The sequence below is a fragment of the Rhinatrema bivittatum genome, chromosome 2 (assembly GCF_901001135.1).
Source record: "Rhinatrema bivittatum chromosome 2, aRhiBiv1.1, whole genome shotgun sequence".
Classification (NCBI taxonomy): Eukaryota; Metazoa; Chordata; class Amphibia; order Gymnophiona; family Rhinatrematidae; genus Rhinatrema; species Rhinatrema bivittatum.
In genome coordinates, this window is record NC_042616.1 from 421,567,502 (window position 1) to 421,580,789 (window position 13,288).

The 13,288-nt window shown below is 47.2% G+C and overlaps 1 protein-coding gene across 3 annotated transcripts in view; it reads left to right on the forward strand.

Annotated features, from left to right (window-relative positions):
* DMC1 (DNA meiotic recombinase 1) overlaps nt 1–13,288 on the forward strand; it is a 264,614-nt gene that overhangs the window by 74,703 nt on the left and 176,623 nt on the right. For all 3 annotated transcript variants that reach the window (XM_029590216.1, XM_029590218.1, XM_029590219.1), the window contains exon 5: nt 2,674–2,756. In XM_029590216.1, the coding sequence (XP_029446076.1) occupies nt 2,674–2,756 (83 nt within the window). The remainder of the gene's footprint in view (nt 1–2,673; nt 2,757–13,288) is intronic.

A 13,288-nucleotide genomic window follows, 5' to 3' on the forward strand; every position in this document is an offset into this window, starting at 1 on the left:
CAGACCATCACCAAATACAGAATAAAAAAAGAGACTATAAAGTATAAATAAAAATGTGCAGACAAAAAATGAACTCGAAACTGAAACAAGCCAGACACTGAATACAGTGCAACAGTATAAAAACAATGTAAAAACCATATTAATAATGAAAATAAATATTTCAAGCCAGAAGAATAAAAATCAAATAATTAAAAACTCATATAAATTGATTTTTTAATTTACCAAACACCAGTAAAATATTTTAAAACAGCAGACATATTGAATAACACCAAATAATGAAAACTAAAAAGGATTTTTTTAAAAAACCATCCTATTTTCCATACCTTGAAATTTCAATTTCCAGTCATACTGAGATTGTTGTGAATTAATGGGTATGGGAAGGCAGACAAACTTTCTCCTCTCTCTCATATATTCACACACACACACACTTTCTCTCATACATATTCATGCTCACACACTCATACTTCCTCTTTCAGATGCACATAGTTCCTGTCTCCCACATCTCACATGCACACACACATACATACATGCTCCCTCTCACACATTCACACACACCGACACATGCTCTCTTTCTGACTCCCATACTCCTACACACACAAATTACCTCTCTCAAAGACTCCTTCTGTCTCACACACACTCATACGCACACACATACAAACATTCGTGCCTTCTCTTATACACACACACACACACATATGCTCTCACACACATAGGCCTCGCCTTCTTTTCTTCCACTTGCTCCCCCAGCAGCCCTGGGCCCACCTCTTCACTTTGGCCTCCATTGGGTTGGGATAGCAAGGTGGTCTCCACTCCACTTTGGATGCTGGTGGGATGGGGGCCATTGGGCAGCCCAGTCTCACTGCCTCAGCTCTTTCTCCCATTTTCCTCACTATCTTGGCTTTCTCCCACTTTTCCCCCTTCTTTCCTCCCTCCTTTTGTTTATTCCCCCTCTTCTCACACTACCTCAGTTCTTCCCCCATCTCTGTCTCTCTAGAGATTCTTCTTCTTCTCACTCCTTAGTGAGTCACTATCTCAGCTTTTCCCTCTTCTCACTCTCTTTCCTCATTACCTTAGCTTTTTCCCCTCTCCCTTTCTCTAGAGGCTCTTCTCTCTCGCTCTGTCCCTCCCCTACTCTTTCCTCCCCTCTTTTCACCCTTTGCTATGCTTTCCCCAGTTTCTTCCTTCTTACCCAGTCACTCCCCGCCTCTTTCCCCTTTCCAAGTTCTTCCTCCTTGTCAAAATAGAGCAGAGGCTGCAGGCTGCCTGGCAGAATCCATCCTGAAAGCAACCCAAGTAGAGAAAAGACTCTGGGCTGCCCATAGCAAAGGAGACCCTGAGGCTTGCATGCTCAGATTTAGGCATCAGATTGTGTGGGGATAACCCAAATCCCTGCCTGATCCTATGTAGCAACACTTGGATCCCCTCCCCTGTGCAAACCAGTAGCAGCAGCAGCAGCGTTCAGTGACGTCATCTCCTGTTGCTGTGGGGCCAGTCTCAAGAGAGGAGCAGTAAGATTTTGCAGCTCCTACCACAAGACCGGTCCTGCAACAGTAGAAGACGGCATCACTAAAAAGCTGCTGTTGCCGGCTCGCGCAGGGGTGGGGATCTATGTGTTGCTACATCAGATCGGGTAGGGATTTGGGTTACCCCTGCCCAATTTGATGCTTAAATCTGAGCACGCAAGCCTCCTTAGGGTCTCCTATGCCGTGGGCGGCCCAGAACCTTTTCTCTACTTGGGTTGCCTGCGGGGTGGATTCTGCCAGGCAGCCCCGCGGCCTCTGCTCCATTTTCCATACTGGTGTCCCCAGGCTGCCGCCATCTCAGAGCCGCTGCCCTATGCAAGGGCACGGCTTGCACAGTAGGTTTCGCTGGCCCTGCATGGAGCGATACAGAGGCATTATGACATTTTCCGTTTTATTCACCATTCCCTTCCTAATAATTCCTAACATTCTGTTTGCTTTTCTGACTGCTGCAGCACACGTAGCAGACGATTTCAATGTATAATCCACTATGAAACCTAGATCTTTTTCCTGGGTGGTAAAGAGATTAATCTATTCAGAGAGAACAATTTAGGGAAGAAAGAGAGTTACTGAGATTCTCTGTAGTGACTCCCTTACCACTGAACTTAAAGCAGTCCACAGAGAAATTATCTTTGGGAGAGTCAAATCCTAATAAGGGTTTCTATTAATAAAGCAACTGTTGGAGCTGTGTTGGATTCTTTAAATCTCATGAATGGAATGTACAGTTCATCACTGCTAAGGATACTACTGTCTGCCATTGTCATCAAGAAGAAATGTATTAGCAATAAAGTTTGATTTTCTTTGGAACAACAACTTATGAGTAGTGTGCCCTGTTTGTAAGTGACTGCCTGGTTTCTGATATCAGACACTAGTAGGGCCCAGAAGTTTATCTTCCCCCTCTCTCCCCAGAAGGAAAGAATTGCCACCAAATCCCTCTTTCTGATGAGGACCAGAGAAGGTGGGAGTGAGGGGCCTACATCTGGTTTTCTCCCTCCCTTGTCCTTTCCACTGTCCTTGATATCTGTCTCAGACATGCCTGAATTTGGTCCCCATGACATGCTGAATTTTTACTCCTCATAGAATTGCTTTGTAATATGTTAGAACATATCTTGGACTGCTAACTGCTTCTTGTGTCATGCTGTTTCTGCCCTAGGAGCCTGGCTTCTTAACAGCATTCCAGTACAGTGAGAAGAGAAAGATGGTATTCCATGTTACCACCGGGAGCCAAGAGTTTGAGTAGCCATTTACTTTCTCTCTTTATACTATTTACATTTTTATTAATCATTACTTGGTTGATTTCCTGAACAACTTTCAGGCTTTTTGATTCCATATACAACTGAAGGATTTTCCCAACCAAAATCTTCTAGAGAGATTAGTGCTGCAGCCTCAGGTCTTTATGGCTATGCGACTTCAAAGGTTTCAACAGTTTCCAAAAAAATTGTAAGAGAAAATCTTTGAGAATCAGTATTGATGCCATTTTCCTACAGAGATTCTAGTGGATCTCCATTTAGAGTTGCCATCTTGCTCCATGTCATAAGGAACAGGCTAGTTCAATCCTGGTTGTGCCATATTGCATGCATGGACTTGTAGTTCTGATTGTATTAGGGAAATTGCTGGGAAAATCAGAACTACAAATCCATACATGTAGTGGGCAAAATTAGGACTGGACTAGCCTGTTCTTTTTCATCCAGCCAGACCAGTCCAGACATGTAGGTTATGCCTCCCAACCAGCAGATGGAGACAGAGATTAATAAGGTTTGCTGACACCCCCCCCCCCCCCTTATAGGCTCCAGTGATGATGTCAACCTGCTAGTATTTTCTGTCTCCAACAGAAGGAAAGGCAAGCATCTCATGCTGTGACCAGAGGCCTGATTAGGCTTAGTGAAGAAGACAGAAATTTAGATGGCAGTTCCTGAGGTGAAAGTCTTGTACTCCCACTCTTAGCTGAGTACAGCCAATGGAACAGGGGGCTTCCAGTTTTTGGCACAGGGATTTTCCTGGCTACGATCACTGGAATTACCCTTCTTCCTCCTTCCCTCCCCATGCTTTTTCTCTCCTTTTCCATGGTCTTTCCTCTCCTTAAAAAAAAGAACTAAACAAGGTTCTCCTCTATTTTTTTCCTCCCCTCTCCTTTGCTCTGTGGCTGTGCCTGGTTCCTGCTTGTTACAGTTGTAAAAAAAAAAAAAAAAAAAAAAGGAATGTAGAGCGTAGAAGAATGGTTTGCTGTCTGAGGGACTCTGGACTAAAGCAGAAGAGGTAAGGGAGGAAGTGATAGCATCTCTCAGGAGCATGCAAAACGCTCAGAAATTTGCAGTGTGTGGGAATCACACTGCCAGGCACTAGAAGGGGGAAGCCTCTGTAAATCAAGTGGGGAAGAGAAGGCAGCATGTGGTGTAGTCTGCCTGGGAGGGCTGCATTGGCAGGGTCAACTGCAGGCCATTTCTGCCAATGTTCTTGATGCCATGATGGGAACAGTGGGCATATTGGAACTGCGAGAAGAAGTAGTTCAGAGTAGGGGGCGGTTTCGGATGTTTAGCAATCTGGTCTGTGGCTTCTCTGGGAGGAATTCCAAAAGAAGTAGCTCCTATTTTTTCAGGAGAGATGTGATTCCTTCCACTTCCTGGGCCTCTGTTTCCATGGAGTTTGTGAAGAGTTTGCATCAGGCCTTTTTCTATAAGGCAGAGTGCAGCTCTGGTTCTCTCTCCTGTGGTACTCCCTCCTGAGGGACTCTGTCTGGAAATCCAAAGCAAAAGAATGAGAAAAGAAGTAGAAGAGGATTGAGAGGGGAGAAAGTCCTGTGCTTTCAGATCTGTCACTTGTAAACCTTAGGGGTTGATTTTCAAACAAGCGCACATGTGTCCATGTGTGCGCGGTTTCCGGCGCTTGCATATGGATGTGATGATTTTATAACATGCGTGCATTGGCGCACACATGTTCCCTGTATGTACCCGGATCAGTCCAGACTATGGGTTATGCCTCCCTTCCAGCAGATGGAGACTGAGAAAAACTCGAAGAGCACCCCCTCTTAACCTGGTGTGCCACCTGCATCTTTTCAGTATTTCTCTTTCTCCAGCAGATGGAGGTGGTGCAAACCTGCAGTCTTGCCCTGATCTTGGGGTTCAGGCAGTCTCTCTTTAAAAAAAAAAATTAAATACATAAAATAATAATAATAAAAGGGAATCAAGCAGGACAAAAAAAAAAAAGAAAGAGCATATCCTCCCAGGGGGTAGGCAGGTCCTGGTGAGACCATCCCCCTTGGTAGCAGGTTTGAGGAGCTGGGGTTGGTGACCCTGCAGGGCTCCTGACAGGTAAGGAGCCTGAGGAAGATTACCAGTGGTCCAGTCCCTCTTCCCTTTTTCGAATCCCCTGGCCCAATTAAAAAAAAAAAAAGGCAGCCTGTCAGCTTTTTTCTGCCGTTTCTTTTGCTTCTTACAGCGGCTGCGCTGCGGTACAGGTCTTGGTTGAGTCCGGTCAGTTTCTTTATTGGTAAGTTGGGCTCTCTGCCTCTTCTTTTTCTGCCGCAAGTTTCTTTCTGCCCCTGTTGGCGCACACCGTCTTCCCCGATGCCGCGTCCATTACGCTGCGTTGCCTGCGGGGAGTTGTCACACCTCTCCCGTTCAGGTCTGTGCTCTCAGTGCCTATCCAGCGGGGAAGGTAGCTCTAGTCGAGCAACGGGGAGTTCCTCAAAGCCCCGAGGTACAGCAAAAAGATCAACACCTCAAGAGGCTCGGGCTGATCTGTTCCCTCTTAGCGCGAGAACGGCGGCCATTTTGAATTCCTTCGCTGAAGTCAGGCCAGGGCAACTGGGGGAGGGGATCTCTCTCCCTCCCGGTTCCTGCTAGTCCTGAGGATCTTTCAGATCCAGATCAGGATATTTCTGAAGGTGAGCCCGATTCCCTTGTGGGAGAAGGGGCCGGATCTAATGCCTTCACCTTGGAGTTTATGCTGCTAATGCACAAAGCCTTTTTGGCTGCAAAGACTCAGCAAAGCAGTGCTTTGCTTTTGGGTCGTCCGGTTGGGCCTCCCCTCAAAGTTGTCAAGCGACTAGACTCCCAGGCGTCCCTGCGTGTCGCTAAGCTGCGTGGCTCCACGCTTTCAGGTGGGTCTGCCCTTCCAGACGCAGCGGACATCAGGGCTCCGGACCCGCTCACTACTGCCTTGTCCACTCCTGGAACGGGGTCAGAGGAGAACCTGGGAAAGGCGGCTCCAGCTGTTCCACAGAGAAGAGTTGGATCCTCTTATTCCCTGGGTCCTATCAGAACACGGGGTAGAGCTCCCCCAGGAAACCCTGCCACAGGATTCCGTGGACCCGGTCCTAGCGGGATTACGGGCTCCAGCGAAAGCTTTTCCTTTTCATCCGATGCTTCAGTAGCTGATGGCCTGGGAGTGGGATGTGCCAGAGGCGGGCTTGCAAGTGGGTCGGGCTATGGATAAACTTTATCCCTTGCCCGAGGACTCCCTTGAGCTTTTGAAGTCTCCTAAGGTAGACACCTCAGTGTCGTCTGTGACAAAAAGGACCACAATCCCAGTCGCAGGAGCGGTGGCACTCAAGGACCTTCAAGATAGATAACTTGAAGTCCTCCTCAAGTGCATATTTGAGGTTTCAGCCCTGGGTATCCGAGCAGCCGTGTGTAGTAGCTACATGCACCGGGCGAGCCTCCGCTGGGTACAACAATTGTTAACGTCCAGAGACCTCCCTCCTGACGAGTCTGCACAAGCGGAGCGCTTGGAGGTGGCGGCTGCATATGGTGGATGCTCTGTAAGATCTTCTCCTTACTTGCTCTCGCACTATGTCGTCCGCAGTGTCTGCATGGCGGCTCCTGTGGTTTCATAACTGGGCAGCAGACGTCTCTTCCAAAGCCCAGTTGAGTGCGTTACCGTTCAAAGGAAAGTTTCTCTTTGGAGAAGAGTTGGAGCAGCTGATAAAGTCCCTGAGTGAAAACAGGGTTCACAAGCTCAAGGAGGATAGACCGAAACCTTCCAGGGGCTTCCCATCGGCCTGCTCTCATTTTCGAGGACAACGGAGGTTTCGTCAGAGCAGAGTGCAGGCTGCGGGGCAGAGCAACCAATGGCCAGACCACAAACCTGGAACTCTTCCTTTCGGAGGCGCTGCAACATCCCTTGGATCCAAGTCTTCTCAATGAGATATGGCTGGCTCATTCCTCATGTTGGGGACTGGTTATTCCAGTTCTACGAGGAAGGGGCCAGAATAACCCAATCAGTGGGTTCTAAGCTTCATAGAACACGGCTATGCTTTGGAATTTGCTCGGCCTCTCCAAGACCTCTTTATGGTCTCCCCCTGTGGTTCGCGGACCAAGGCGCAGATCGTCCGGCAGACTCTCGACCGCCTGATATCTCTTGGGGTGGTAAGGCCTGTTCCCCAAGAGGACTGGAGGATGGGGTGATACTCCATCTATTTTGTAGTCCCAAAAAAGGAGGGATCCTTCCAGCCTATCCTAGACCTGAAAAAGGTAAACAGGGCTCTCAAAATCCCGCATTTCTGCTTGGAAACTCTGCGCTCAGTTATTGCAGCGGTCTGCAAAGGCGAGTTTCTGGCATCCCAGGATATGATAGAAGCATACTTGCACATACCCATCCGCGAGGATTATCAGAAATTTCTTCGCTTCATGATCCTAGGTGTGCATTTCCAGTTCTGCGTCCTGCCGTTCGGTCTGGCTACGGCTCCTCGCACATTCACCAAGATTATGATGGTCATGGTGGCAGCCCAGAGGAAGCAAGGGCTTCTCATTCATGGACAACTGGCTCATTCGAGCAAAGTCGAGGGCCCTCTGCAAGGAGGCTATCAACAAAGTGGTGAGTCTTCTGGAATCGCTCGGATGGGTTGTCAGTCAAGCCAAGAGCTTCCTGGGGGCCCGGTTCGATACCAGTGTGGGGATGGTATTCCTTCTGCTGGACCGAATAGTCAATTGACAGAACAGGTTCATCACTTGTTGTCACTCCAGTTCCCAAAACCTGGGACTATCTGCAGGTCCTCGGTTCCATGGCATCCACCTTGGAGTTGGTTCTCTGGGCTTTTGCTCATATGAGACCATTACAATGAGCATTGCTTTCCCGTTGGGACCCAAAATCGGAAGATTTCCAGTTTCCTCTACCTCTCACTGATCCCGCCAGATTCAGTCTTGGCTGGTGACTTGCCCCGGACAACTTAACTCGTGGAATGGACCTCAAAGTTCCAAATTGGATCGTAGTGACCACGGATGCCAGTCTCTCTGGCTAGGGAGCAGTCTGTCAGTCCTGCTCAGTCCAGAGCCACTGGTCGATGGAGGAGTCGAGCTGGTCGATTAATTGCCTGGACACCAAAGCAGTTCGGTTAGCGCTGCGGCACTTCCTCCCACTGTTACGCAATCGGGCGGTCCGAGACCTGTCCGACAATGCGATGACGTAGCCTATATCAACCATGAAGGCACCAAAGGTCAAACCGTGGCTGACAAAGCGGAGCAGCTCATGGCTTGGGCGGAGAAACATCTCGCTCTACTTGCGGCATCTCATATCATCCGAACAGACAACATACAGGTGGATTTCCTGAGTCGGAAGCGGATAGATCCAGGAGAGTGGGAACTTTTGGACCAAGCAATGGATCTCATCTCGCGCAGATGGGGGTCGCCACACATGGACTTGATGGTGACGGGAGGAAATGCCAAGGCCCCTCACTTCTTCAGTCATAGAATGGGTCACGGAGCAGAGGGAGTCGAAGTGCTGTTGCTTCTGTGGCCGACCTTAGTTCTCCTGTATGTGTTTCCTCCCTGGCCTCTGGTGGACAAAGTTCTACGCAGGATAAAGGTTCATCTAGGGAGAGTAATCCTAATTGTTCCAGAGTGGCCCCGACATCTGTGATTCGCAGATCTGGTCAATCTTGCGGTAGATGGACTTCTGAGGCTCGGACATCTTCCCAATCTGCTTCATCAAGGTCCTATATTTTTGACCAGCAGATCGCTTTTGTCTAGCGGCCTGGCTTTTGAAAGGAGGTGATTAAGGAAGAAAGGGTATTCAGAGGAAGTAATTACTACTCTACTGCAAGCCAGAAAGACCTCTACCTCCCTGTCATATGTCAGAGTGTGGAGAGTCTTCGAGGCATGGTGTCGCGAGCAAGGAGTTTTTCCCAGGCAGGCTTTGGTTGCTCACATTTTGGCATTTTTGCAAAGCGGCTTATCCAAAGGCTTGTCTTTTAATTCCCTCCGTGTACAAGTAGCAGCCTTGGGTTCTCTTTTAGGCATGTCGTTAGCATCGCATCCGGATGTGGTGCGATTCGTCAGGGGAGTGAAGCATTTGAATCCTCCCGTCCGTCCTGTGTGTCCTTCCCGGAGCTTTAATTTGGTGCTTAGAGTCTTGGGTGATCTGCCCTTCGAACCTATTAAACATGCCACGTTAAAGGACCTCACTTTGAAAACGGTGTTTTTGGTGGCGATCTGCTCAGCTTGCAGAATCTCGGAAATTCAGCCCCTCTCTAGTAGGGAGCCTTTTTTGAGAATTTCTGATTCGGGAGTCTCTCTTAGAACGGTTCCTTCCTTTTTGCCAAAGGTGGTCTCAACCTTTCATTTAAGTCAATCAGTGGAGCTCCCAGCCTTTTCAAGTTTATCGGCCGATGTCCCGCATGCAAGGGAACTCGGGCGTTTGGATGTTAGAAAGACTCTTTTGTGCTTTTTGGAGGTCACAAATCCTTTCAGAGTTTCAGATCATTTTTGTCTTGTGGAGCAGTCCTAAGAAGGGCCAGAAAGCTTCTAAGGCAACTATTGCGCTATGGTTAAAAGAGGCTATTTCGTCCGCTTACATTTGTAAAGGACGACCGGTTCCTGAGGGGTTAAAAGCCCGTTCCATTCGCTCCCAGGAGGCTTCTTGGGCTGAATGCCAGCTGGTGTCGCCACAAGAAATCTATAGAGTGGCTACTTGGAAGACACTGCATACGTTTGCTTGTCACTACCACTTGGACATCCAGGCTCCAGGTGTTAGCAATTTTGACAATGGTGTTCTTCGAGCAGAGCTCTCAACATCCCATCCTGTCTAGGGAAGCTTTGGTACATCCCACAGTCTGGACTGATCTGGATACGTACAGGGAAAAGAAAATTGGTTCTTACCTGATAGTTTTCGTTCCTGTAGTACCACGGATCAGTCCAGACACCCACCCGTTGAGGGGGTTGCATGAGAGTCCGCTCTGATGTTCAGTTTTATTGCAGAAGACTACAGAGGAAGGCTACAGGTTGCTTTTCTTGTTGGATGGGGCATGGGTTCCCACCAGTTCTAATTTTAAAGTTCTCTGTTTTCCAAGGTTTGGTCCTTGCTTGATTCGTTGTTATTATTCTTGTTCTGCTTGGATAATCTTGATACTGAAGAGATGCAGGTGGCACACCAGATTAAGAGTGGGTGCCCTTCGAGTTTTTCTCTGTCTCAATCTGCTGGAACGGAGGCATAACCCACAGTCTGGACTGATTCGTGGTACTACAGGAACGAAAATTATCAGGTAAGAACCAAGTTTTTTTTATAAAATACAGTTCTTGCGCACACATGCGTGCTGGATTTTAATATCCCGCGCATGTGTGGGCGGATCAGGATTCACACTCAAGTGGAGAAATTTTAAAAACCAATGCGCAGCAATGCAGGTAGGCCTTCCCCAGTTCCCTCCTAGTCCGCTTCAATTAAGGAGCGGACTGTGGGAACTTTCCTATATCCCTTTCTATTGTGCCTCCCTTTTCCCCTCTCCTCCTGACCCCTAAAACCCCTTTCCCTACCTTTATTTTTTTTATTTCGGAACTTACTTATCTGAATAGATGAAGTAAGCTCCGTGCTCCGGCAGTGGGCCAGCTGTGCCTGGTCCCTTTTCCATGGCCTGGCACTTCTGCCCATATCGGGGATTACGCGCATGGCCAGGCCATTTCTAAAATGCGCTTGGCATGTGCATGGCCCGGCCATGTATATAACCCCCTGGATTTTACACGCGCAGGACTCTTAAACTTCGGGCGCTAATGTTTTAAGGGAAAGTCAGAGGAGGAGGAATGTTCTCCAAAGAAAGGATATTTATGCTATGGTTCAGTGGTTCCATAAAGAGGAACTTTTCCCCATAGTTTCACAGACCCTAAGAATGCTGGACATAGTGGAAAAAATGTAAATTAAAGAGGATAAGAGTCTGTTAAATCAGAAGAAAAACCTAAAATGTCAAATTTTAGGAAATCTTTCAAAGCGTTTCCATCATTATAGATATGGATTTGATCTCTGTTTAATGGATGCCTCAGAGTTAAATTTTAAATGGGGTAAGACTCTGACAAGGCTGTATCCCTCGTGACTCAGGAAGGGGAAAAACATAATTTCCTCAAGTGGAGCACTCATTTATATTACATTAGGAAGACCGCTATTCCTGTGGAAGGGGGATCTGCCCTCAAGAATAATCAGGATAGGGCTGTACTTAAGTCGGCTTTAGAGGCTGTTTGGTGCAGTAGGCTGCTGTGTACTAATTATTGTTGCTCGGGCAGGATTGTGTTTGTCTCAACAATTCTAGGAAAGTTCCTTACACTATGGGGGGAATGATCCTGGAAGATGCAGCTCAAATGGCATTGGGAGAAACCTTTTTGGCAGATGCCTCATATGAATTAGTCCAGGCTTTGGCAAGGAGTATGACTTCCATTATAGTTGTCCATCGTTTGCAGTAGTTATGTAATTGTTCAGCTGTTTCAATTTCCAAAGCAAGGTCGATCAAACATTCTTTCTAGGAAATCTTTTTGGAGAAGATTTATAAATCTGGTGAAAGCATGGGGGAAATTGAAAATCCCCAGACTGCCCAAAGACAAGTCTAAGAGGACATCGTAACCACTTCCAGCTTGGTGCTGCTCTAGGGATTCCAAGCATGCAAAACCAGAGAGGTTGGCCTATGGCCAGTGGTGTATACCCTTTAGCAGATTCCAGTCCTTTCAGAATTCCAAGAAGCAAGGTAAGGATGGAGTCTTGGGGCAATCTGGAAGTTCTTGGACCTTCCAATAAAGGTGTGAGAGGCCACTGTCAGCCTTTTATGGATCCACATTATTTCAGATCAATGGATTTTAGGAGTTGTCAGGGACAGCTACGCTCCGGAGTTTTCCCACCCTTTTTTCAAACGCTTTATGGTTTTCCCTTGTCTGTCCATTCATAAGGGGAAGCTGTATGGGCAATGTTTATGTGGCTGCTGCATATAGGGGTGGTGGTTTCGGTTCTATATCCTCAATGGCATCCAGATTGGTACTCAGTTTATTTTGTGGTATTAAAGAATAGGGAGGGGGGGGGGACTATCTTTTGCCCTATTCTGGACCTGAAGCAGCTCAGCAAAGGCTTTAAAAGTATTCCACTTCAGAATGGAGACTCTGAAGTCAGTTATAATAGCAGTGCAACAAGGAGAATTCTTAATGTTGTTAAATCTAGTGGAGGAATATCTGTATATCCTGATAAAAGAAGGGCATCAGAAATATCTTCACCTTCAATATTGGGTTCTCCCTTTTGAGTTGGCCAAGACTGCAAGATCTTTTTCCAAGGTGATGGTTGTGGTGACTGCCATGCATAGAGAAGGTATTTTGGTGCATTCGTGTCTGGACTATTGGTGGATCTGTCTGAAGTTGGCCCAGGAAAGTGAATGGACAGCCAGAGTGATAGAGTTATTGCAGAATCTGGTCTGGGTTTCCAAATTTGAAAAGAGCATCTTGCTTTCTTTTTGATCCCTAGAGTACCTGGGGTTTTGGTTCAACACTGGGCAAATCCGGGTCTAGTTGACAGAAATAAAGATCTGAAAGTTGCTGAAGCAAGTTCATGGTTTACTGAGGATTCAGAGATCCATGGTGTGGATATATCTTTAGATATTCAGTTCCATGGCATATACCTTGGATTTAGTGAGTTGGGCAAGAGCACACATGAAACCTTTGCAGATGGACTTGCTCTCAAAGTGGTCTCCTTAGTCCCAGGTGTATTTCATGAGACTTCCTCTGATGACATAAACCAGAGAGAGTTTTTCTTTGGTAGCTATACATAAGAACCTGACAGTGGGAGTGGATCTTAAATCTTGAATCTCCCATTTGAAAATTGGTGTTCTCAGATGCCAGTCTCTGGGACTGGGGTGCTCACTGTATAGTGATGGAAAGCACTTGGAATCATAGAAACATAGAAATGACGGCAGAAAAAGACCAAACAGCCTATCCAGTCTGCCCTGCAAGCTCCCACCCTTATTTTCCCATACTTATCTGTTTCACCGACCACCAAGTTCAGGGCCCTTGTTGGTAACTGTTTGATTCAAATTTCCTGCCACCCCCTTCCTTTGATGCAGAGAGTAATGTTGGAGTTGCATCAAAGGTGAATCATAAGGCTTAATGGTTAAGGGTAGTAACCGCCGCATCAAGCAAGTTACCCCGATGCTTGTTTACCCACATTGCACAGATCAGTGCCTTGTTAGATGTTGTCTGAATGCAAATCCTCTTTTCCACATTTCCCCTTGCCGTTGAAACAGAGAGCAATGTTGGAGTTGCATTAACCATGTGAAGGCTTTTTGAGTAAGGGTAGTAATCACCAGGGAGTAGCCACCAATCCAGCAAGCCACCCCATGGCTCTTCTCTTCATTCCCATCCTCTAACCTTTATGGATCCACAGTGTTTATCCCATGCCCCTTTAAAATCCTTCACAGTTTTAGTCTTCACCACTTCCTCCGGAAGGGCATTCCAGGCATCCACCACCCTCTCCATGAAGAAATACTTCCTGACATTGGTTCTGAGTCTTCCTCCTTGGAGTTTCAAATCGTGACCTCT